This window comes from Humulus lupulus, chromosome 6 (assembly GCF_963169125.1).
Source record: "Humulus lupulus chromosome 6, drHumLupu1.1, whole genome shotgun sequence".
Classification (NCBI taxonomy): domain Eukaryota; kingdom Viridiplantae; phylum Streptophyta; class Magnoliopsida; order Rosales; family Cannabaceae; genus Humulus; species Humulus lupulus.
This window is the reverse complement of record NC_084798.1, coordinates 87586924-87614049: the sequence shown is the minus strand read 5'-3', so window position 1 is coordinate 87614049 and position 27126 is coordinate 87586924. Positions and strand designations below refer to the sequence as shown.

At 45.5% G+C, this 27126-nt stretch overlaps 1 protein-coding gene across 1 annotated transcript; it reads left to right on the top strand.

The window, feature by feature from the left end:
- The first annotated feature begins 280 nt into the window (after positions 1 to 280).
- Positions 281 to 2856, top strand: LOC133785275 (uncharacterized mitochondrial protein AtMg00860-like). The gene is made up of 2 exons (XM_062224525.1): positions 281 to 423; positions 2391 to 2856. Exons 1-2 carry the CDS (start codon positions 281 to 283, stop codon positions 2854 to 2856), a joined length of 609 nt encoding a protein of 202 aa, XP_062080509.1.
- The last annotated feature ends 24270 nt before the right edge of the window (positions 2857 to 27126 follow it).

Genomic DNA, 27126 nt, shown 5'->3' with positions numbered 1-27126 from the left:
GGGCATGCTTATTAGGATTGCTACTATATGTGAATGAATATTTGAATGATTGGTTGCATCTTGATTGCTTGTGGATTGAGTTTCAATGGTGAGCTATGGAAAGATGGTTACCCTGTCATCATTGTCTGACCACTAAGTCATTGATTGCAGATAAACTTGGATAGCTATATGTCCAAGGAAATTGATACGACTAGCCGACCCAGGGTCTAAGGCTAGAGATGATGACCAGGGCCAGAACCCTCTGCTAGTCCCTGAAAACTGGCAGCAGATACTTGCAGACATGCAAGCCCGGTTACAAAGTCAGGAAGAGCAGATCCGTCTTTTGAGACAACAGGCTTCGCCAGGGAGTGCTGGACCTATTTTGCCACCTGCTGTGGCACCAGTTGTACAGACACTTGAGGTTGGGAGTAGGTGGGAGCCACTGTATGAGCTGTTCAGGAGTCAACATCCTCCAACCTTTGAGGGAGGACCAGATCCACTGAAGGCTGAATAGTGGATGAGTATGATTACTTCTATCTTGGATTTCATGAGGGTAGGAGGGTAGAAGATAATGACAGAGTGGCCTATGCCACCTATACGCTTAGAGAGGATGTCATTATTTGGCTGGAGGTGGCATCACAGACCAGAGATATTTCTACTCTAAGTTCGCAGTGGTTCAGAGACTTGTTCAGCCAGAAATACTATAACGTTGCTGTCAGGGTAACGAAGGTGAATGAGTTCGTGGGGCTGGTACATGGCAACATGACAGTTACATAGTATGCCCTGAAGTTCATTAGTTTTGCAAAGTTTGCACCAAATCCAGTGCCTACTGATGCAGCCAGGCAGGACATATTTATTAGAGGGCTTAATGCTATGATAGCCTGGGATGTGAGAATTACAACAGTTGCTTTGGGAACCACTTATGCCTAGGTGGTTGAGAAGGCACTTACTGCTGAAGAGGCAGAAAACAAGATTTGGAGAAAGAGCGCTGTGAGACGGGATGTTCGCAGGGCAGTGCTTCCATCCACAGGGTTTAGTAGGCGCGGAGGCCCTAGTAATTTGAAGAGAAAGACCCCTGACACTTCGACGACTGCTGGTCTTGATAGGAAGGGTCAGTGTGCTCAGGGTTGTCTCCAGGGAGGCAGTGAGACATGGAGGAGTTACCCTGAGTGCATGAGGTGCAGGAAGCGCAATCTAGGCGAATGTCGGGAAAAGGCTTGCTATCTGTGTGGGGTGGTGGGACACCTCAAGAAATACTGCCCAACAGCGAAGAAACAGGGATTAGGGAAGGTGGACAACTTGACTCCAGCTCGAGTATTCACCTTGCTGCAGGTAGAGGCCGAGGCTAGTCCCTCTGTGGTTACAGGTCAGCTTTCTAGCACTGCCTCTTCTTATAATGTATTGATTGACTCCGGTGCTACACATTCATTTTTTTCTAGTAAGGTAATTGATAGATTGTGTAGACCTAGTGAGTACTATACTGAGGGGTTTGGGACGATATTTCCTACAGGGGAACTGGTAGGTGATGGTAGATAGTAGGGAAATATCAGTAGACTTGATCGAGTTGAGTATGGATAATTTTGATATGATCTTGGGGATGGATTGGCTTGTCAGATATGGGGCTACAATAGACTGCAGGAAGAAGATGGTGACTTTTGAGCCTGAGGGAAATGATCCCTTTGTTTTCGTGGGTGCTGTGCATGGACCCCACATTCCCATGATATCAGCATTGAGGGCTAGGAACCTATTGCAGGGAGGTTGTATAGGTTTTCTAGCAAGTGTGATGGATACTACCACAGTTTTGGCAGCAGGGTCAAGAGAGATTAGATTGGTTCGCGAGTTCTTGGATGTGTTTCCTAAAAATTTACTAGGTTGCCACCACATAGGGAGATTTAGTTCGTCATCGAGATAGCACCAGGGACAGTGCCAGTGGCGAGGGCGCCATATAGGATGGCTCCAGCAGAATTGAAAGAGTTGAAGATACAGTTGCAAGAGCTTCTTAATTTGGGGTTTATCAGGCCTAGCTACTCACCATGGGGTGTTCCAGTTCTGTTCGTGAAGAAGAAGGATGGGACTTTGAGGATGTGTATAGACTACCGAGAACTAAATAAGTTGACCATCAAGAATAAGTACCCCTTACCATGGATCGATGACATGTTCGATCAGCTACAGGGAAAGACGGTGTTCTTGAAGATTGATCTTCGATCTAGTTATCACCAGCTGAGGATCAAGGACGAGGATATACCAAAGACGGCCTTCCGAACAAGGTATGAGGATTATGAGTTTCTGGTCATTTCATTTGGTTTGACCAAAGCCCCAGCAACATTTATGGACTTGATGAACAGGGTGTTCAAGGATTTCTTGGATCAATTTGTGATTTTCTTCATCGACGACATCTTGGTTTACTCCAGCTCAAAGGCAAAACATGAACAACATCTTCGACAGGTCTTCAAGAGATTGAGGGAGCAACAATTGTATGACAATTTTAAGAAGTGTGAGTTTTGGCTACCCAAAGTGACATTCCTTGGAGATATTGCTGGTGAAGATGGAATTAAGGTGGAGGCAGTGAGAGATTGGCCGAGACCAAGAAATGCCTTAGAGGTTAGAAGTTTCCTTGGGTTAGTGGGTTATTACAGATGGTTTGTAGAAGGGTTCCTGAAGATTGCTACACCGATGATAGAATTGACACGGAGGAATCTAAAGTTCGTCTGGTCAGACAAGTGTGAGAATAGCTTCCAGCAACTGAAGCGACGGCTGATTATTGCTCTGGTATTGAGCCTTCCTTCGGAAGGAGGGAAGTTTGTGGTATACTGTGATGTATCCAGGTTGGGATTGGGATGTGTATTGATGCTGAATGAGAAGGTTATTGCTTATTAATCACGGAAGATGAAGGAGTATGAGCAATGGTATCCTACCCATGATCTGAAATTGGCAGCAGTGGTATTCGCACTGAAGGTGTGGCAACATTATCTGTACGGGGAGAAGTGCGAGATATACACCGATCATAAGATTTTGAAGTATTTCTTCACCCATAAGGATCTGAATATGAGGCAGAGGCGTTGGCTAGAGTTAGTGAAGGAATATGATTGTGACATCCTTTACCACCCAGGGAAAGCCAACGTAGTAGAGAATGCGTTAAGCCAGAGGGGCCCGGGACAGTTGTTTAGCTCTGCACAAATATCGAGAGAGTTGGCAAAAGAGATGTCTAGAGTGAGGATAGAATAGGTTATGGGTTGGTTGGCCAATATCACTTTACAATCGGCCCTTCTGGAGAGGATAAAAGAGGGTCAGTTGGTAGATGAACAATTACAAGAAGTTAGAGGGAATGTCTTAGCTGGAGTGGCTAAGGACTATTCCATTTCAGAGATAGGATTACTAAGATATAAGGATTACATCGGTGTCCCGAATGATATGGGGGTTAGACGAGAGATACTCGATGAATCCTATACTACACCATACTCACTCCATCCAGGCACCACGAAGATGTATCAGGATCTACGGACGTTGTATTGGTGGCCTGAGATGAAGAAGGATGTAGTGGAGTACGTGGCCAAGTGTTTGACCTGTCAGCAGGTGATGGCTGAGTATTAGTGACAAACAAGGTTGCTACAACCTTTGGGTATTCCTGAGTGGAAATGGGAGGGTAATACGATGGATTTTGTGGGAGGTTGACCTAGGACAGTTGGGCTTCATGACTCGGTGTGGGTGATAGTAGACAGATACATAAAGTCAACTCACTTTCTGCCAGTGAAGACGACCTATATTGTGGATCAGTATGCGGATTTGTATGTGAGGGAAATTATACGTCTCCATGGGGTTCCCATGTCCATAGTGTCTGACCGGAATCCTATATTTACCTCCAAGTTTTGGGGTGGTTTACAGAGGGTTATGGGGACTCAGCTGAAGTTCAGTACGACCTTTCATCCTCAGACAGATGGACAGTCTGAGAGGATGATTCAGGTATTGGAAGACATGTTCAGAGCGTGTGTGATAGAATTTGACGGGTCTTGGAGGAAGTATCTCCTGTTGATCGAGTTTTCATACAATAACATTTATCAATCAACGATTGGAGTAGCTCTATATGAGATGTTATATGGAAGAAAGTGCAGATCACTCATTCATTGGGATGAGATGGGTGAGAGGAAGTATTTGGGACCGAAGATGGTTCAGAAGAATAATGAGGTTATCGAGAAGATCCGAGCTCGAATGCTCGTGTAATGACTGTTGACGGTGAAATCTCGTCAACGAAATTAGATCGGAAAACTCAAAGGTAAGTCGAGTGAGGTTTTTGTAAGAACTAAGAATAAACTTTAAGAAAAAGTAGACACAGATAAATGATGGAGCAAATCCTGGTATATTTCTCAATAGCCTCTCCTTACAATGAATTTTCCCACCCCCTTTCAGGTGGTCTTAGGGTTCCTTTTATAGTAGGCTCTAATGGCCTTAGATACATAGTGGTCCAGGGGACCAAGTGGTACATACGTACTGTGTCAGGGGAGTGGCTTCAGAGGTTGTGGTCGTACACCCCGTACAGAAGCAGGTGTCAGGAGGACGTCTCCACTACTTGTCGGTACCCATGTCTAATGCGTGGTGGCAGGCGTAGTGGCGTAGGAGGTAGTGGTGTCGGCTCTGACCCATGGCCGTAGACGTACGGACCATAACTCCTATTCTTGCATAACCACTCCTGGCATTCCCACTACTTGTCTGGTAAGGGTACTATATCCGTACTCTGACTTCTTTAGGTTTGTAGGCACATTCCATATTCATGCATGTACCTTGCCCTTTGTGAGTATTCTCACCTCCAAGGCCATGGGCGAGGCCATGGGCGAGGCCATGGGAGAGGCCATGGGAGAGGCCATGGGAGAGGCCATGGGCGAGGCCATGGGAGAGGCCATGGGCGAGGCCATGGGAGAGGCCATGGGCGAGGCCATGGGCGAGGCCATGGGCGAGGCCATGGGCGAGGCCATGGGCGAAGCCATGGACGAGGCCATGGACGAGGCCATGGGAGAGGCCATGGGTAAGGCCATACCTCATTGCGAGCCCCTGCTGCCCGCGGGGCGCGAGGCCCCTGGTGCGCGCGGGGCGCGAGGCGCATGGGCGCGCGGGGCGCGAGGCCCCTGGTGCGCGCGGGGCGCGAGGCGCATGCGCGGGCGCGAGACCCCTGGTGCGCGCGGGGCGCGAGGCGCATGGGCGCGCGGGCGCGAGGCCCTTGGTGCGCGCGGGGCGCGAGGCCCCTGGTGCGCGCGGGGCGTGAGGCGCATGGGCGCGCGGGCGCGAGGCCCCTGATGTGCGCGGGCGCAAGGTGCATGGGCGCGCGAGGCGCATGGGCGTGCGGGGCACGAGGCCCCTGGTGCGCGTGGGGCGCGAGGCGCATGGGCGCGCGGGGCGCGAGGCCCCTGGTGCGCGCGGGGCGCGAGGCGCATGCGCGGGCGCGAGACCCCTGGTGCGCGCGGGGCGCGAGGCGCATGGGCGCGCGGGGCGCGAGGCCCCTGGTGCGCGCGGGGCACGAGGCGCGAGGCGCATGGGCGCGCGGGCGCGAGGCCCCTGGTGCGCGCGGGGCGCGAGGCGCATGGGCGCGAGGCCCCTGGTGCGCGCGGGGCGCGAGGCGCATGCCTTGATGAGACATGGGATACATCCTAGGTGCGAAATGTCTTCTTGGCGTGAGGTCCTTGGTGTGGGACACCTCGGGGCAAGGCTAGGCGCATGAGGTGTTGGCATGCGCGGGGTGCTGCTGGAGTGGCGTTCGCGAGGCTGGGGCCTTAACTTCGAGGGGCACGGATAAGGCCATGTGTGCATGACAAACACGTCTAACAAGGTGATGCAGCTTGGAGGCCTAGAATGACCTCATGAGGCCTAGAGCTCTGCGAGTGTCTAACACTTCGATGGCCTATAATTACCTTCTGCCTTCATTGCGTACTTGGCGCCCTTGGTGCCCCTTAGCTATTTACTTCTTTAAGGGACTAGAAACTTCTTTTGTGTGTTTTTCTTATTTGGTGGATTTTCGGCATCCACACTTACCCCCCAGTCTATAGGGAGGCCTTTAGGCGTTCTTGTAGACTCTTCCGTTCCTTTTTATTATTCTCTTATTCTTCTTCTTTTTTTTTTTTTATATATTTATCATGTTCGAGGTCCTTTGGAACCCACGCGAAAAGGGGGTTTGGTAGGCCTCTCTGTGATGCGTCTTAGTTGCACCTGTAAGGATATATTGACCCCTTGGGTTCTAGTTATCCTTTTATATATCTTCGCGCGCGCTTATTATATCTTGCGAGAAGCGTCCTTCTCGTCATTAGGCATAGTACTATTTTTGCAAGCGTCTTCTTTGAGACCCTTTTTGCAAGCGTCTTCTTTGAGACCCTTTTCGGAAGCGTCTACTTTGAGACCCTTTTGGATAACGTCTACTTGGGAGACCCTTTTTGGGAGGTGTCTACGTTGTAGACCCCTTTTGGTGGGTGTCTACTTTGTAGACCCCTTTTGGTGGTGTCTACTTATGAGACCCTTTTTGCAAGCGCCTACTTTGGAGACCCTTTTTGCAAGCGCCTACTTTGGAGACCCTTTTTGCAAGCGTCTACTTTGGAGACCCTTTTTGGAGGTGTCTACTTTGGAGACCCCTTTTGGGAGGTGTCTAATTTGTAGACCCCTTTTGGTGGAGACTTTCATGGCTAGATGGTCTTCGTTCGATCTCTAATTTGGTCAGGGACCCCTTTAGCACGATGCCCCCCTTCTATATGGAATCCCCAGACATACTGGTAGTATGGCCACTGGAGGAAGGTTCGCTCTCTTCGACATGGAAGTTCTTATGGCCCTCTTCCACACGTATGCACTTCTGTGCTCTCTCGAAGAAGTCGTCCAAATCCGAAACTTCTCTTTTGAGCATGTTACTCCATAACTTGCTTCCTGGACGAACTCCGGCTGTAATAGCCATCTTGAGCTCTGCTTTGGTTAAACATCCCACCTTTGTTGCTTCTATACCGAATCTATGGATGTAGTCCTTCAAACTTTCATTCTCGCCATGTTTGATGTTAGCGAGGCTGGTAGTTGGCATGACGTAGTCACACGCTGCATGGTGTTGCTGAAGAAATTCATCAGAGAATTGTTGCCATGACTTGATTGTTCCTGGCCTTAACCTCCTGAACCATTTGTACGCCACTCCTTTAAGAGTAACGACGAAGCAATGACATTTTGCTCTGCTGTTGACCCCCCTTAACCTCATCAAGTTATTGAAGGAGTCTAAGTGATATTTTGGGTCTGTAGTACCCTCATACGGAGTCATGCGAGGCTCTCTGAAGCCAGTGGGCATTTGTTCAGCCTGAATCTCCCTTGTGAAGGGTGAATCACGGTCGAATTCTCCGCCATCCATGTGCCCCCCAAGTACAGTGGTGATCTTGCCTTGAGGGCATCGCATTTTGGTGTCTAGTCCCCTCCTCTTTTCGTATAAGGAATTTTGCGGGTTCTCGGGCTGATCCCTCGCCTTGGTTGTGTCCCTCGGTGGAACCGCGGGGGGTGCGTCTCTCACTTCTGACCTCTCCTCATGGAGCCCTTTTCTTAGGCCAGGGGGTGACCCTTTTGGGGGGACTTCGGCATCTTTCTTATGACCCTCATCTTCTCTCTGCCTATGCTCCTGGGGACACTTCGTTGGCCTATGTCCCCCATGGTACTTTGCCTGGGGGGTTTCACTGGCGGAAAGTTGGGTTCCCCCACCGTCTATGGGGACAGTGTTTTCCCCTTTTTCATGCTTCTTCCCTTTATGCTTTGGGAGGGGCATGCTTGACTTCCCTTGCCGTAGGTTGTTTAAAACCTTCTGCATGTTCTCCATCATGGTTTCCAGCCTCCTAGTCTTTTTATGCAACTCGTGAATCTCATCCTTGTAGAAGCGCGTCCTTGAGCTGTAACTTACCGAGCGTACCCCGGGACCCTTGCCTGGCCAGTGCGTCGAGGGACTGGGGTCCCGGTGGCCTGAGCGTGGGGTCAACAGGGGCCGGTTAAGTGGATACACTAGCGGCTCTGAATGACCTCCGTCGGGCTGGGTAGCTGAGGACGATGCTTCCCTCTCCTCCTCCAGGGGAAGAGGTTCTTCTGGTCCATCTCCATGCTCGGGCAGAGGGGGGTCTTTCTTGGAAGGCCTCCGCTCTACTTCGTCTCGGTGAACCTCCACCTTTTGTATTTGCCGTAGGCGTTTTGAACGTCTTAGCATCTTTCTTTGTTGGAAATGAAGGAAGAACACTGGCTTGATGCTTGTTCTTCCCACAGACGGCGCCAAACTGTTGACGGTGAAATCTCGTCAACGAAATTAGATCGGAAAACTCAAAGGTAAGTCGAGTGAGGTTTTTGTAAGAACTAAGAATAAACTTTAAGAAAAAGTAGACACAGATAAATGATGGAGCAAATCCTGGTATATTTCTCAATAGCCTCTCCTTACAATGAATTTTCCCACCCCCTTTCAGGTGGTCTTAGGGTTCCTTTTATAGTAGGCTCTAATGGCCTTAGATACATAGTGGTCCAGGGGACCAAGTGGTACATACGTACTGTGTCAGGGGAGTGGCTTCAGAGGTTGTGGTCGTACACCCCGTACAGAAGTAGGTGTCAGGAGGACGTCTCCACTACTTGTCGGTACCCATGTCTAATGCGTGGTGGCAGGCGTAGTGGCGCAGGAGGTAGTGGTGTCGGCTCTGACCCATGGCCGTAGACGTACGGACCATAACTCCTATTCTTGCATAACCACTCCTGGCATTCCCACTACTTGTCTGGTAAGGGTACTATATCCGTACTCTGCTTCTTTAGGTTTGTAGGCACATTCCATATTCATGCATGTACCTTGCCCTTTGTGAGTATTCTCACCTCCAAGGCCATGGGCGAGGCCATGGGAGAGGCCATGGGCGAGGCCATGGGAGAGGCCATGGGCGAGGCCATGGGCGAGGCCATGGGAGAGGCCATGGGCGAGGCCATGGGTGAGGCCATGGACGAGGCCATGGACGACGCCATGGGCGACGCCATGGGCGAGGCCATGGGCGAGGCCATGGGCGAGGCCATGGGCGAGGCCATGGGCGAGGCCATGGGCGAAGCCATGGGCGAAGCCATGGACGAGGCCATGGACGAGGCCATGGGAGAGGCCATGGGCAAGGCCATACCTCATTGCGAGCCCCTGGTGCGCGCGGGGCGCGAGGCGCATGGGCGCGCGGGGCGCGAGGCCCCTGGTGCGCGTGGGGCGCGAGGCGCATGGGCGCGAGGCCCCTGGTGCGCGCGGGGCGCGAGGCGCATGCGCAGGCGCGAGACCCCTGGTGCGCGCGGGGCGCGAGGCGCATGGGCGCGCGGGTGCGAGGCCCTTGGTGCGCGCGGGGCGCGAGGCCCCTGTTGCGCGCGGGGCGCGAGGCGCATGGGCGCGCGGGCGCGAGGCCCCTGATGCGCGCGGGCGCGAGGCGCATGGGCGTGCGGGGCGCGAGGCCCCTGGTGCGCGTGGGGCGCGAGGCGCATGGGCGCGCGGGCCGCGAGGCCCCTGGTGCGCGCGGGGCGCGAGGCGCATGCGCGGGCGCGAGACCCCTGGTGCGCGCGGGGCGCGAGGCGCATGGGCGCGCGGGGCGCGAGGCCCCTGGTGCGCGCGGGGCAAGAGGCGCGAGGCGCATGGGCGCGCGGGCGCGAGGCCCCTGGTGCGCGCGGGGCGCGAGGCGCATGGGCGCGAGGCCCCTGGTGCGCGCGGGGCGCGAGACGCATGCCTTGATGAGACATGGGATACATCCTAGGTGCGAAATGTCTTCTTGGCGTGAGGTCCTTGGTGTGGGACACCTCGGGGCAAGGCTAGGCGCATGAGGTGTTGGCATGGGCGGGGTGCTGCTGGAGTGGCGTTCGCGAGGCTGGGGCCTTAACTTCGAGGGGCACGGATAAGGGCCATGTGTGCATGACAAACACGTCTAACAAGGTGATGCAGCTTGGAGGCCTGGAATGACCTCATGAGGCCTAGAGCTCTGCGAGTGTCTAACACTTCGATGGCCTATAATTACCTTCTGCCTTCATTGCGTACTTGGCGCCCTTGGTGCCCCTTAGCTATTTACTTCTTTAAGGGACTAGAAACTTCTTTTGTGTGTTTTTCTTATTTGGTGGATTTTCGGCATCCACAATGACCCAACTATTCTAGACCTTGGACTATTAATAACTACTATACTAATCTTAAGAAAACGTACATATGAAAACACCATAACTTTATTTAAAACTGTAAAGTAAAGGTTTAAATATATAACTTAAATAAATTGATTACAAAATTAAGTGCGGAAAAATAATACATAGAAATCATAACTAAAAGACTTAAAAGCTTTATCCTCTAATCGAACGCGCAATCCATCGATTCCATCCAGCCTCAATACACATCCCCAAGCTACCAAGAACCTTCATGCCGCCATAACTATTTTCCTGCACATATAAAACATAAAGGAGTGAGCCTAATGCCCGACAAGGAAAGTCTACTACCACCATGAAACATATACATACACATAAACTATAAACTGTAAACTATGATCATATAACTATGTAAATACAACATCTATTATAATGGCCATCATACTTCTTGGGACTTGCTAGCTAAGCAATCATATGCCCATAAATTTACGAGGCTAGTTATCTAAACAAGTCATATAAATTTATGGGGCTGTTATCTAAACAATCATATGCCCAAGGAATCTACTATTAGGACTTGTTATCTAAACAAGCTATATATTTGTTATCTAAACAAATTATGTGATTGTTATCTAAAAAATTTATATACTAAAACAACTAAAAACATACCATACTTATAACATAAACATATATAAAAACATACAAATCTACCCTATTTTCCTTACCGAAAACCGGAATGTGAGAACAAGATTGGGACTTTGGAACACTCCTAAAAACCATAATAGAGGGGTGAGTATACTAAGAAAAAGAGATGAAAAGAACGAACTACACCATCGAAAAGATACTTACCAACAAGAATCTTACGTTCAAGATCTTAGATGCCTAACCACGAATAGAGAATATGGGTTAGGATTTGAGTAGAAAAACTATAAGAATCAATACAGAAAGGAACTGGAATAAGGAATACCTTGAATGCTTCTATGACCGAACTACACCTCGAACAGAAATGTACTATAAACCTTACTTCCCAAGTGTTTATTAAGCTTATAATGATAAAGCTTATAACCCCAACCCAAGTGTTTAACACTCCAAAGTAATCCTAGCAGCTTGTAGGCTTTGAACTCAGCTTGATGAATGAAGAAATGGCTAGGTATTATGTCCTATTTATAGAGGTTAAGAATGAAAAGATCTTTATTTAGCTTAAATAAAGTAATGGGTTTTTAATTGAAAAACATTTGAATAATCATTCAGCAGAGGCTGAAGACTCGGTCAGAAAGTTGGACTTATTAAGAGGTTAAGGATTAAAATGAGCTCGGTTTCAAAATTGTTTGAAAGCCATGCACCACAGCAATATATCGCCTGTAATGATGCTCCCAAGGCTCGTCGAGGTGGTCGTGCGAAGCTACGTGTTTTTCGTATCCCCGTATGGCGATATATCACCTCCTAGAGCAGCGATATATCGACATACGTTGAAATATTATACACGTAATTACATTTTTTCAGCCTAATTTGAATTGAGTAAACAACCTTGACTAAGTCCTTTAACGATTTAAAATTTGCTGGCAGACCCTAGGATTTTCAAATATTACTCTTAATAAACTTATTCCTAAAAAATACTTAATTCTCATTAAACATACACAAGACAAGCGTAAATATCTTATTGGGTCTATCTAAACCTTATAGTATAATAAATATCACCTTCATAATCAGTCATATTAATCAAACCTTAGGTTATAATTAATATTCTTAAACTATAGGTTAAACTTAGAAAATCTACTAGTGTTACTACGAGTGTCCAGCTAAGTCCCGGCTTGAACCAAAATCCACAGTTACAAAAATACTACAACTATTACTATTACTACTACTATCTTACTAGATAAGTAAAGTTCTTGGACTCTACAATTCTCCCCTACTAAAAAGAATTTCGTCCTCGAAATTTACTTACCAAATTAATATGGATACTGGCCTTGCATGTCCTCCTCCAACTCCCACGTTGCCTCTCGTTCTGAACTATTACTCCATAGGACTTTGACTATTGGAATACTCTTGGACTGTAACTGCTTCATCCCTCTATCTAGGATGCTAATCGGTCATTCCTCGTAAATCAAGTCTTTCTGGAGTTATATCGTATCGTACTTGAGGACGTACGATGGGTCTAACACATACTTACGTAGCATGGAGATATGGAACATGTTGTGATTATCTGCTAGGGCTGGCGGTAAGGTTAGTCTATACGCAACTTCTCCCACTTTGTCCAATATCTCAAAAGGACCTATAAATCGGGGGCTAAGTTTGCCTTTCTTCCCAAACTGCTTCACACCTTTCATAGGAGATATCTTCAGGAAGACTTGATCTCCGACCTTGAATTCCACATTGCGTCACTTAGTACCCACATAACTTTTTTGACGTCTTTAAGCAGCAAGCATACACTGTCTAATTAGTACTACTGCTTCTTGAGCTTTTCTAACAGCTCCGGGACCGAGAAGCTGGCTTTTTCCTATTTCGTCCCAGTGCAACTCATAACGTTGACTAGTAGCTATTGTTGTAGGAGAACTCTATCAGTGGCAAGTACTTATTCATTGATCCTCCAAAATCAAGTACACAAGTGTATAACATATCCTCTAAAATCTGAATCGTACGCTCGGACTGCCCGTCTGTCTGAGGATGAAAATCTGTACTAAGACTTAACTTAGTACCCATGGCTTGCTATAAACTTCCCCAAAATATCGATGTAAACACCGATCCTCTATCTGACACTATTGTCTTGGGGATTCCATGCCTCCGTACTATCTCTTGGACATACATGTCTGCATATTGGTCTGCTGTATATGAAGTCTTAACAGGTATGAAATGAGCGAACTTGGTTAGTCTATCTATTACTACCCAAGCCGAATCATGCTGCTTATTCGTTCGTGGCAAACTCGTCATGAAATCCATAGCTATATCGTCCCACTTCCATTTCGGTATGCTAAGCAGTTGCAATAAGCCTACAGGCCGCTGATGCTCTGCTTTTACTTGCTGGCATACTAGACACTTAGACACAAATTCCGCTATGTCCTTCTTCATCCCTAGCCACCAATATATTTCCTTGATGTCATGCGTCATCTTGGTCGACTCTGGGTGGACTGAGTAAGGAGTACTATGTGCTTCTTCTAGAATCGCCATCTTAATCTCTTGATTATTTGGGACACATACCCGATCCTTATATCTCAATAATCCTTGAACAGATATTGAGAAATCTATGGCCTTGCCTTCTCTAACTGCATCCATATGTGCCGCTAGTGTGTCGTCATGCCCTTTCTCAATCTGGATATCTTCTAGCAGATTTGACTGGATAGACAAGTTAGCCAGCTTGTCGATAACTACCTCTATTCCGGCATTGATCAGCTCCTACTGCAGTGACTTTTCTATTCCGACTAGAGCTGCTAAACTTCCATAACTTTTCCTACTTAGCGCATCGACAACTACGTTTGCCTTTCCTAGGTGGTATAAGATTTCGCAGTCATAATCCTTTACTAGCTCTAACAACTTGCGCTGCTGCATGTTAAGCTCCTTTTGAGTAGTGAAGTATTTTAAACTTTTGTGGTCCGTATAAATCTCGCACCGTTCTCCGTAAAGATAATGGCGCCAGATTTTCAAATCAAAGACTGCCGCTGCCAACTCCATATCGTGCGTTGGATAGCCTTGTTCATACTCCTTCATCTGCCTTGAGGCATAGGCTATCACCTTGTCATTCTGCATCAGCACACAACCCAACCCTTGCTTCGATGCATCACAGTAGACTACGAACTTATCGTTGGGTGTTGGTACACAGAGTACTGGTGCTGAGCAAAGTTTATCCTTAAGCAACTGGAAGCTTTCTTCACATCTATCTTTCCAATTGAATCTTTGCTTTTTCTGGGTCAGGTTGGTGAGCGGAGTGGCTATCTTAGAAAATCCCTCTACGAATCTCCTATAATAACCTGCTAATCCAAGAAAGCTCCTTACCTCGGGTGCATTCTTTGGTCTTGGCCAATCCTTCATGGCCTCTACATTTGATGGGTCTACTACAACTCCGTCCTAGGATATAATGTGCCCAAGTAATGCCACTTGCAAAAGCCAAAACTCGCATTTCTTGAACTTGGCGTAGAGTTGATGCTATTTTAATCGTGAGAAAATCAATCTCAAATGTTCCTCGTGCTCTACTTCATCCTTTGAGTATAGTAATGTTGACCCTTGTTTTGGTCAACTGACACGGAGTCAAATGCTTGATGTGATAGAAGGTATTGAAATAGATCTAATGGAAAGAACCAGTAAACGACACAACAAATTATAGTGGTTCGGCCCCACGAATTGGTAATGACCTACGTCCACTTAAGCTATTATTGATATTGATTCTCAAATGAGTGATCAAAGAACTAGGGTTCTTCAAGTTTCACAAGCCTTAGAGGGATGAATAATACAATCAAAAGATAATAGCTATATGTCCCTTGTAAAGCATAAAATCAAATTAGCCAAAGGTCCAAAGATCCAGATCCCTCCCTTGAGCTATTTCTTCTCTATTTATAGGCTCAATGAGGATTACATGAATTAGTTACAGATATTCTTTCCTAAATAATCAGATAATCAAGAATCATAGGTGATAATCTCGGATATGATTACAATTGCACAAGATCTTTTCAAAATACACGGAGTATACGACCAAGCTGGTTGTATATAAAATCCAAATGTTATGTCAGGGGAATCTCCCTGGTCGATGGTCGAACAGAACCTCTGCTAGGTGTCAACCACGTGTTAAAAATGTTTGCCACATCATCCACGCCTGCTCTTTGGATAACATTTTCCCCCCAAGTTTATTTATTGCGACCAATAATAAGTAAACTTGGGAAAATAACCTTTCCTACGCCCCACGGAATGTGTCAGAATCCCTCGTGCATTCTCAGAAACTGTGAACCAACTACGTCCAATCGCACATTTTCGGCTTCCAAGAAACCATTCTTGACGGCTGTTACACTCCCCCATACCTCGAAAAAGGTAATCCATGATTACCCCTTTTTGGCACACCTCAGCTTCTATAAGTAACCCCCACCTTTTTCTTTCAACCTTTTACTCGCTATCTTTTTTCTAAGAGCTTTCAAGAACCATATTCCAGAACCCAGAACTTCGAAGCTTTCAGATACTCTGCCGAGGATCTTTCGCCTGCAAACCCAAAGCTTTTATTTTTTAGGATCTCCAATCTTCGTTCAGGTAAATCTTCTTTGACGTTTGACCTTTTGAGATGCCATGTATGATGCTTCTGTGCTCTGAAACTTTTTGCGTTCTTGGGTAGAAATTTGTGAAGATTTTGCATATACCGTTGATGCTTGATAGGGTAGTGTATTTTTTCTCTATATAAGTTAGGAATCAGTTTGATAGTCAGGATCATAGGTTTAGGGCATAAAATCAAGGTAAAAATTCGATTTTAAGGCTAGTTGAAAAACTAGGTTTTTCATGCCCTTTAGGAGTTGAAAAAGCTTCTTTTTAGAAAACTTTTTACTTTCACTTTTTGATCCGTTTTTCAAACTGCTAGCATAAAACTCAGTGTTTCGGTTAGAATGATGTTGGTCGATAGACGCGAGCAACGTTATTGCAACTTTCAACATAAGCCTCCAGGCTGTGCGTCTTATCTCCTCCTTTGTCTGTTTGCAGTTCATATGCAAGACCCATGGGGAGGAGAAAGATCCATTGACGATGACCTCCTAGTTCAACTTCTTGAAGACGAAGAACAACCTTCAACATTGATATCAGATATTCCTTTTTCTCGCATTAACCTAAACACTTCCCTAGTTTTGACTCAAAACATGGTTCGTACCAAAACCAAAGCTAGAAAAAGAAAAACTTCCAACACTTCTCATCAGCCTACTGCTGATGCTCCCTCGACCAGTGGTCGAGACGAAAATGCCCCCGATCCAAATGTGCAAAGGCATGCCCGCCCTCGACATGCTACTCAGCCGGATGTCGAGTGGCATGTAGTCTCTGAAAGTAGGGTGACGATCAGAATGATCGCCAACTACTTAAATAAATACAATCTGACAGGGGTGACCCTAGTCAAACCTAACCCAGACTAAAGGGCTAATCTGCCTGGAGGTGCTTACAGCGCCTGGTCGCGGTTTCATGTTGAGGCAGGAGCCACTTTGCCTATTCATGCATTCTTTCAGGGGGTGGCCAACTATTTTGGAGTTGCCCCCTTCCAAATTACCCCAAACGGATATAGAATGCTCGCTGAACTCTATATCTTGTATAGCCAGAAAAAATGGCACGTGCCGTCGCCACATGAGGTCAACTACCTGTTCGACCACAAGTCTAACCCCAACCAAGAAGGCACGGGGTTCTTCCATTTGTGTCATCAGGAAACCGGGTGCACTTTCCTGACTGACATGACCCACATCTCAAACATGGGGAGGTACCACCAGGAGTACTTCCTTATGCCTGACCTGGTCGCAGACAACTTGGCTTTCGCTCGTGGAGGTAAAACTTTCTTATCACTAGCTGAATTCTTCTCTTGGTTTTTTACTCCGCAAGATCTTAAACTCTTGATGTATTCCAGGCCCGTGGCTTCGACCAAACCAAACTCCGGGAATGGTGTTGAGGGCAGCACTCTTAACTGGCATGCCAGATGCTGAAAAGAGTGTCAAGGCTCTGGCTACTGAGGCTAACCTTAGGTTGGCCGGCCTTTGGGCCCCCCAATCAAAGACGAGGGGGCCTTCGTCAGGGAGTGCTCGCGCCGAAGGGGAACCCGAGTAGCAACCTCAGGCGTCTCCTCCACGGAGGAGACCAACTGGGGTCACAATCAGGGAACCTGTTAGCACTCCTCGAGCAGAGAGGCCCTCGGCTCCCAAAGGAAAAGGAAAGCAGAAGGCCGCCGAGCCTACCGAACTCTCTGATGACTCGTCGGATGACAACGGTATAGTAATTTCACTTTTAAACAATTTTCCAATTCCCTGTTATCTGTTTGACGGGGATGGCATCTTTAAGAATGCTCCAATCTTAAATTCAGATTTCTTCCAGGCAGTAAGTAGTTCAGTAAACAATATAGCGACCAATAGTTGTAGCGCGGGTACTTCACTTGTAATATCTTCACTTTCATTTTTTGGCCCTGTGTGACCATCTTGTCTCACTGCCCGCGTTGTTTCCTTTTGTGCATATATGGACTTTGAGGATGTGTTCGAGCATTACAGGGCTGCCACCGCCTCTTCTGGCCAGAAGAAGAACAGCAAGAGGGCTCGAGGGGAGAGCTGTAAAACTGCCTCAAAGAAGACCCGAACTGACGACCGTCCGACTTCTGCCCCTTCAAAGGAGAACACACCACCTCCATCGCCACTCGAGCAGCCAGCCTCAACTCCTTCAGTCGATCAAACTTCTAATCCTGCAATACCCGCCGACCAGCAGCCTTCTCCTAAGGCTCCTAGCAGCCAAACATTGCACACTCCGCCCGAAGGATCCCTGCCCAGTATCGTGGTCAGCTCTGTCAGGGAGAGAATATATAAGCTCTCCAAGCATAAATGCAGTCAGGCAACCATTACTGAAACTACCTCTATGGAGAGTGATCATTTTATCAATAGAGGGCTGAACAAGATAGTTAGCGTAAGTCAACTCCTGATGATGTCACATTTATTTTCGATTCCCTGCCTTTATTTTATCTTTTTCTATCTGACTTCAGGGAATACTGACCATAACTGCTGGCTAGCGCCGTGCTGAGGCGTTGGTGTCTCAGGGTAGGAATTTCGATACTAGGCTCGTTGAGGCTAAGAAAGCACTCGAAGCTAAAAACAACGAGCTTACCAAATAGAATGGCGAGTTTCTTGCGAAGAACACGGAGCTGTCTAAGCAGAAAGAAGAACTGCTCGAGAAAAAAGCTACTCTGACCGAGGAGCTGCTGGAAACCCAGAACGCTCTGAAGAAATCCAACTAAGCCAGGGAAAAATTCAGGGAAAGCTCCACACTCAACAATCAACAAGTTGTATAGCTCGAGCTTGATCTGATCGCAAGCAGGCAGGAGGCGGAGGAACTCAGAAAACGAGTGAAAGAGCTTGAGGAAGCTGGAGCTAAGAACTTGGAGAAATACAAGGAAGCCACTCATCTTTGCTTCTACGAAATCTGGAAGCACAACCTGGAGGCTAACTTCAACTATTTGTCAGAACGCTTGAGGAGGACTTTAATGTCGCAGTGTGCCATTCGTCTGGAAGAAAAAGAGAGGGCGGCAGTGCCTGCTTCCCCAGAGATTTCCCTGGCAGCAGGGATAGATGGTGCAGACACTGAAGCTGGCACAGCTGTCGACCAAGACATTCCTCAAGACCCTCCAGCTCCTTAACCTTTTTTTTCCTGTTATTTCAACTACACGACCCACGGGTCGTGATGTAAAGACAATATTTTTTATTGCTGCAAGGGCAGCTATTTTACTTTTATTTGAACAGTTACATCCAAGCAGTACTGCTCGCGGTGTAAAAGGATTCCTTTGACATTATAATATTTTTGCTTTATTATAACATCTGTTCGCATGACCGAACCTAGCATAGTACTTTGGCTTGATTTAACAAAATATAAATTTTTAAAAATAATCTAAGTACCGTAGTATGCTTTCACTTATTTTGTTCATGTGTTTACATACCTCTTGGTATGCTTTGCTTTCTATGTGCCTTATATGCCCCCCAAGTGATTGAGGAGCTTTAGGTCCTTGGTCACTTGCCTTGACCACAACCTGTACGAACATTACTGCTTGGTATAAAATGTAAAACTTATAATACAGCAAAACAACACACGTAATGAACAAATACTTGTAAAAAATTAAAAAGTTTGGCAAGAATGACTGGTTGCGCACAATTCCTTATAATTCTCGTATTTAAATGGACTAAACATGTCTTTATTAGTGATCTTTGAAAGATCTTACACTTATAAGTGATTAGCCATATAACATGACTAACCCTTTTTTCAAAACTTGTAAAAAGTAAAAATTAATACAAGCCAGTCCTTTAAGAAGGACTGTTTATTGATAATACTTGCGCAGGTGTTCTCCATTCCAATAACGTGGAACGAGATCTCCATTTAAGCGTGCAAGTTTATAGGTGCCTGGATGAAGGACTTCTTCAATCTGGTAAGGTCCTTCCCAGTTTGGTCCGAGTACTCCAGCAGCTGGGTCGCGGGTGTTTAAGAAAACTCTTCGAAGCACTAAGTCTCCGACGTTGAACTTTCTTTCTTTTACTTTGGAGTTAAAATACCGAGCGACTTTTTGCTGGTATGCAGCTACTCGGAGTTGGGCTTTTTCTCGTTTCTCCTCGATCAGGTCTAGGGACTCCATCAACAGTTGGCTATTTTGGTCTTGGTCGTATGTGATTTAGCAATGCAAGGAAGGATCTAACTCGACAGGCAACATAGCTTCATACCCATATGCTAAGGAAAATGGGGTATGACCTGTTGCTGTTCGGTGAGAAGTTCTATACGACCAGAGTACTTCAGGCAGCTGTTCTGGTCATGCTCCTTTAGCTTCTTTAAGCCTTTTCTTCAGAGTATCCTTCAATGTCTTATTTACTACTTCGACTTTCCCGTTTGCTTGCAGATGAGCAACTGAAGAAAAACTCTTGATTATGCCATGCCTTTCGCAGAAGTCTGTGAACATGTCACTATCAAAATGGGTTTCATTGTCCGAGACAATCTTTATTGGCAATCCATATCGACAAACAATGTTCTTGATGAAAAAATCAAGTACTTTCTTTGTCGTTATGGTTGCGAGTGGCTCGGCCTCAGCCCATTTGGTGAAGTAATCGACCTCCACCACTACATATTTCACCCCACCTTTTCCTGTTGGTAAGGACCCGATTAAATCAATACCCCATACTGCGAAGGGCCATGGACTTTGCATTTGCTTTAACTCATTAGGAGGTGCCCGTGGGATCTTGGAAAATCTCTGACATTTATCACATTTTCCCACAAACTCCATCGAATGTTCGTTCATTGTTGCCCAGAAATAACCTTGCCTTAGAATTTTATTTGATAAGCTCTGCCCCCCAGTGTGGTATCCACAGAAACCTTCATGTACTTCCTTCATCAGTTCTTTAGCCTTTTCTGGTGTAACACATCTGAGTAGTGGCATTGATTATCCCCTTCAGTATAGAATACCATCGACCAGTATATACCTAGCAGCCTGTCTCTGAAGGGTCTTGGCTTTGTTTCTATCTGTTGGTAGTATACTGCTCGTGAGATACTCCAAGTATGGTGCCATCCATGTATCTGCTAATCGGACCTCCATATTGGTTTCATCTGCTCGTATGCTTGGCTCGCGTAGCCGTTCAACTGACATTATATTTAAAGTATCAGCATCCTTTGCACTCGCGAGTTTGGCTAAGGCATCTGTGTTTGAATTTTGATCTCGGGGTATTTGCTGGAGGGTATATTTCTCAAATTGTGCCAACAGATCATTTGTTTTGTTCAGATAGGCCACCATTTTTAGGCCTCGTGCTTGATACTCTCCAAAGACCTGATTCACTACCAACTGTGAATCACTGTAAATATCCAACACTTTTATGCTCATGTCTTTGGCTAAGCTTAACCCAGCGAGTAGGGCTTCATACTCGGCTTCGTTCTTTGAAATGGTGAAATCAAACCTAATTGCGCAGTGAAATCGATGCCCTTCCAGCATTATCAATATCACTCCTGCTCCTGCGTGAGATTCATTGGATGATCCGTCTATGAATAGCTTCCACGAAGGAGCTCCAACTTGAGGCTCGGGCGCACTGGGCTTTTCACCCTCCTCACTGTCTGGGAGTTCAGTAAATTCGGCAATGAAATCAGCCAAGACTTGTCCTTTTATTGCTGCTCGCGGTGAGTATGTTATATCGAACTATCCAAGTTTGACTGCCCATTTCAACAAACAACCAGCAGCCTCTGGCTTTTGCAAAACTTGCCGAAGGGGCTGGTCAGTCAAGACCGTGATTGGATGGGCTTGGAAGTAAGGACGTAACTTCCTTGAGGCCAAAATTAGGCAATAGGCTAATCTTTCAATGGGAGGATATCTTAATTTAGCCCCGATTAACCTCTTGCTCACATAATACACCGCCTTTTGTACGCCTTCTTCTTCTTTTACTAACACCGCACTAGCAGCATATTTGGTGATCTCCAGGTATATGAACAAAGTTTCCCCATCTACAGGCTTTGATAAGACGGGAGGCTGCGCCATGTGGGCTTTTAAGGCTTGGAAAGCCTGTTCGTAGCCTTCAGTCCACTCGAACTTCTTGTTGCCCCTAAGTAGATTAAAGAAAGGGCCACACTTATCTATTGATTTTGAAATAAATCTACTGAGCGCAAAAACCCTTCCAGTCAAACTTTGCACATCTTTGATCTTTACTGGCGATTTCATATCGATCAGGGCCTTGATCTTTTCGGGATTAGCCTCGATTCCTCTCGAATTAACAATGAACCCCAAGAACTTCCCTGATCCTACTCCGAAGGAACACTTGAGAGGATTTAGCTTCATCTGATATTTGTTCAGAACATTGAAACACTCTCGTAAATCCTCCACATGTCCTTCTGCCTTTTTTTACTTTACCAGCATGTCATCAACGTACACCTCCATGTTTACCCCGACCAACTCCTTAAACATGTGGTTAACTAGTCGCTGGTAAGTCGCACCAGTGTTTTTCAATCCGAAGGGCATTACTTTGTAACAGTATAGCCCTGTATCGGTCCGAAAGCTAGTGTGATCCTCGTCAGGGGGATGCATACTAATTTGATTTTATCCTGAGTATGCATCCATGAAAGAGAGGATCTCATGGCCTGCAGTTGCATCGACCAGCTGGCCGATCCTTAGGAGTGGGAAGCAATCTTTAGGGCAGGCTTTATTAAGGTCTGTGAAATCCACACAGGTTCGCCATTTTCCATTCAACTTGGGAACCAGTACTGGATTAGAGACCCATGATGGATAAAACTCCACTGAAATGAACCCATTCTCCTTTAGTTTTTCAACTTCCTCCTTTAAGGCTTTTGATCTGTCTTTATTGAGCAGCCTTCTTTTCTGTTGCACGGGTGGAAAGATTTTGTCGATGTTTAGGACATGGCTGATGACTGCAGGATCTATCCCAGCCATGTCTTTATGTGACCAGGCGAAAACTTCCTGGTTCTTCCTCAAAAATTTCACCAGTGCGTATTTTGTTGTTGCTTTTAAATTTTTGCTGACCTTTACAACTTTGGTCAGATACTCTTCGTCAAGCTGGACCTCCCCAAGGTCGTCGACGGGTCCTACATCTTCTTCAAAATCCCCAAAGCGAGGATCTAAGTCTCTATCCTCCCTTTGGGCAACACCCTATTTGGTGACTTCATCACCTGATTGGGCTTGTACATCAATGGCCATCTGCAACTTTTTTGGGGGAGCATTCCTCAACATACCCTTCTTGGCCTTAGTGATTGAGGCATTGTAGGACTCCCTTGCTTCCCTCTGGTTTCCCAATACGCGTCCTACCCCTGCGTTTGTTGGGAATTTCATGGCCAGGTGCCATAAAGAGGTGACGGCCCGAAGGTCGACCAGTATGGGCCTTCCAATTACAACATTGTAGGCCGAAGGATAGTCAACTACTATGAAAGTAGTGAGTAATGTCCTGGTAGCGGGCACAGTACCTGCTGTTACTGGAAGCCTGATTGACCCTGGTGGAGTGAGTCCCTCACCAGAGAAACCATAAATTGTTTGGTTGCAGGGCTCCAAGTCCTCGACAGACAACTTCATTCGTTCCAGCGAAGATTTATACAGGATATTAACTGAACTTCCTGTATCGACCAGTACTCTTTTCACCATCATGTTTGCAATCTGAACATCCACGACCAGCGGATCAGAATGTGGGAACCAGACATGCTGGGCATCGCAATCAGAGAAGGTTATTACACCGTCCTCTGTCCGAGCCTTCTTTGATGCCCGATCCTCCACAGTCATCATCTCGATGTCCTGGTCGTGGCATAGGGTCCGAGCATATTGTTTCCTTGCCTTTCCGCTGTTTCCCGCAAGGTGCGGGCCTCCGCAGATGGGGAGCAAGGTGCCAGCCACGGGGTCAAGCTGTAAAGGTGGCGAGCGTTGGCATGTAGGCGCCTGCTCGTTGCCACCTGGAACCTCTCGTTGGGAAGCTCCCGAGGCCCGCACGTATCTCCTCAAGTGTCCTTGTCTGATAAGGAACTCGATTTCATCCTTCAGCTGGTTACGCTCGTTCGTATCGTGTCCATAGTCATTGTGAAAATGACAGAACTTGGTGATATCCCTTTTCGAAATATCCTTTCGAATGGCAGCGGGTATTTTGTAAGGCACACTGGAACTTATGGCCTGATACACCTCTGCTCGAGACTCGACAAGGGCAGTGTAGTTGGTGAACCGTGGCTCATAACGATTGCCCTTAGCGCGCTTGCTCTCAAAGGTTGAGAGTTCGTTATGGGGCCTCTTCCCCCCATTCTTGCCGTTTCCATTCCCATTACCTTTGTCGTTGCCATTGGGCTTTGACCCATTGGCGGCTTTGGCGGGGTCTTCAGTCCCCTTATCTTTATTTGGGGTCTTTCCCTCGCTAGCAATTGCATCCTCAAGCTTGATGTATTGATAAGCTTTATCCAAAAATTCTTGGGTAGTTTTAACCCCATGCTTCCTATGGCTACTCCAAAGAGGCGTACGACACCTAAATCCTACAGTTAGGGCCATCATTTTGCCTTCATCTCCCACCGTTTTGGCCCCAGCCGCAGCTCGCATAAAACGCTGGACGTAGTCTTTCAGTGGTTCTCCTTCTTGCTGGCGTATCTCGACCAGCTGGTTTGCCTCAGTTGGGTGCACACGACCCACATAGAATTGTCCGTAAAACTCCTTTACGAACATCTCCCAACATAAAATACTTGCAGGAGGGAACTTACAGAACCACTCCTGTGCAGCATCAGAAAGTGTTGCAGGAAAGATCCTACACCGAGCGTCTTCGAACACCTTCTAAATGTCCATTTGTATCTCAAATTTGTTGACATGAGACACCGGGTCACCATACCTGTAAAAATTCGAAAGTGTGAGCATTTTAAACTTACTGGGAGTCTCCGCCACAGCAATCCTCTAGACGAAACACTACAACAATCTAACTATTTAATGACTCTTTTTAATGACCTACACTTGTGGTGAAGGTCATGAAAATTTGTAGAGCATATTTCATGTCCGTTAATGAGGGTCATGAAATATTATATATCATGTCCCCCTTTACAAGAGATATAATGTAATATGGGTCATTATATATAATTTTTAAATTTTATATTTTATATTTTACATTTCTGTGTATCATGTCCCCCTTTACAAGAGATATAATGTAATGTGGGTCATTATATATAATTTTTAAATTTTATATTTTATATTTTACATTTCTGTGTACTTTTTTTTTTTTTTAAAAAAAAAAAAAAGGCCAAGCGACATGAAATAATCCCTGTGCCCGCGCGCCCTTTCCCCTACCATTTTCTGAAATTTTTGTTCTTCTTTCCCGCTACACCATATTGCTCTTTCTCTCTATCTTTGAAATGGCAAAGAGCCATTTTTTTCTGGCTTTGAAATCTCCATAGATACCTCTGCCTGTCCTCATCTTTGTACCCTCTTCGCCTCTACAATAGAAGTCCCCACGATCACCATTCGAAGACCTCCAGTTTTCGGATTCAACGGCATCTTCATCTCCCCACGCGGAGCACAACATTCCTTCATCGGAAGCAAAAGAAAAACGTAAGTCCGAACATACCTTTGCTTTGATTTTTCTCTTAGATTCTGAGTACCAAATTCATGTAAAATGGTTTTGTTGTGTTCATAATGTTGTGTAATAAGTTAAGGAAAAGAAAGAACACACCAAGAACCGGCCAAAGTAAGAGTTATATATTCATATATTTACTTCGTAGTTTACGGTTCCGATTTTATATTTTCATTTCCTAGGATGGCTATGAATTTGTGGGGCATTTTATATGGATTTAATCTGTGTTTTGGGACTAGAAACCGTCATTAAGGGGTTAGAAATGGTTTAATATGATAAGGCTTGAAGTTTGTGATGTTTTGGTGATGGGTGATGAATGGTAGAGGCGGACATGGAAGTTGGCTCAGTTATTAGAGCTTGGTTGTGAGGGGGTGCCATGTTTATCTCATTTTGCTTCAGCCATGTTAGAACTTTAAAGGGAAACCGAGAGAGAAACAAACGAAGAACACTTGGTGTTCTTGAGGGTACGATCGGGTCCAAGGAGTTAAGAGCAAGGTGAGTGTTTTTTCTTGGGTTTCCATTGAAGATACAGACCTTGAACATGTTTATTTAGTCTCTTAATCCCTTGTAGAAGAAAGCAAAGGAAAGGAGAGAATGATCTTGGGAGTTCGGTACAAGAATAGTCAAAAGAAAAACGTAAGTCCGAACATACCTTTGCGTTGATTTTTCTCTTAGATTCTGAGTACAAAATTCATGTAAAATAGTTTTGTTGTGTTCATAGTGTTGTGTAATAAGTTGCGGAAAAGAAAGAACACACCAAGAACTGGCCACAGTAAGAGTTATATATTCATAGATTTCCTTCGTAGTTTACGGTTCCGATTTTATATTTTCATTTCCTAGGATGGCTATGAATTTGTGGGGCATTTTATATGGATTTAATCTGTGTTTTGGGACTAGAAACAGTCATTAAGGGGTTAGAAATGGTTTAATATGATAAGGTTTGAAGTTTGTGATGTTTTGGTGATGGGTGATGAATGGTAGATACGGACATGGAAGTTGGCTCCATGGTTGACGTGGAAGAAGAGTTAAGGTCGGTGGTGGTGATGGGTTGGTTGTGGTGGCCGAGAAGATGGTTGTGGTGGTGTAGAGGAGAAGCCATGATTGCCTTGATGTTGAACCATGAGGTCGGGCAAGGCGTGAGAGAGAGAGGCCAAAGGTGTGTGTGAAGATGGTGGTCACGTGTGCATGCATGTACCTTTTAGTTATGGCTCAATCCCTATTTGTATATTCATATATACATATATGTATGTTAAATTTATATTTTACATATTTATTGATTTGATGATTTTGTGGTTGATAATGGTTGGAGAATTTTGAATGAACAAGCTATTTGATATCTATTAATATGTGTGCAACTTGAATGGTTATTTAACTTGTCATTTTCATCATGAGTTCCTTTTGTGTTTTTTTTTTTGCTAAAACAAACTGATGATTTTAGTTGCAAACTGATGATTTTTAGTGCATATGATGCAACAACTTGAATGGTTTAGTCATATCCATATAACATCATCATTTTCGTCATGAGCTTCTTTTTTGTGTTTTTTGCTCAAACTGATAATTTTAGTTGCAAAAACATCTGTTTCAGTCTCTGCTCAGTGAAAGTGCTATCAACCATATTCTTTTGTTTAATACAACGCATCTATATATTTATATATTAATTAACAAATAATAATAATAATTGTATTTTTGGATCTCAAAACTAGTTGTAAGGCCTGGTATATGCTCTCTAGAAATGAACGAATTGTTGAAATTAAGGATGTGTGTCTCTCTTTAATATTTGTTCTTCTTCTTTTCTCTTCAGGTGAATTACTTGCACAGCCATGGACTTGTCCATACAGAATTGAAGCTGGAAAATGTGCACATATGCCCAGTGGATAGACATATTAAAGTAAGCACCATATTTTTACTGTAGAATTGAAGAATGCATTTTCTTCTACACTTTATGATATTTTTAATAAATGGATTACCAACATCTAGGGGAATTCCAGCTTTTTTCTTTTTTTTTTACTAGTTTGGAGCTTCTTTCACCTCTTGTCTCTGTAAATTTTTTTTATCAAAAGCACAGAATGGCCGCTACCAAAGGGTGGGGAACAAAAGATATACAGAGTACCATAAAAATTAAGAAAAAAAGTTAAGAAGAATTGTAGATATGTGAGTGTGCTGATTTAAAATTAAAGGGAAAGCTTGAAATGAAACCACAATTTGCAAAAACCATGCCACTCAAGAGCCATGAAAGTTTATATTCTGATGAACCTTAGAGCCCTTCAACGGGTAATGTCACTTTTCCTAAATGTTGCATATTCAA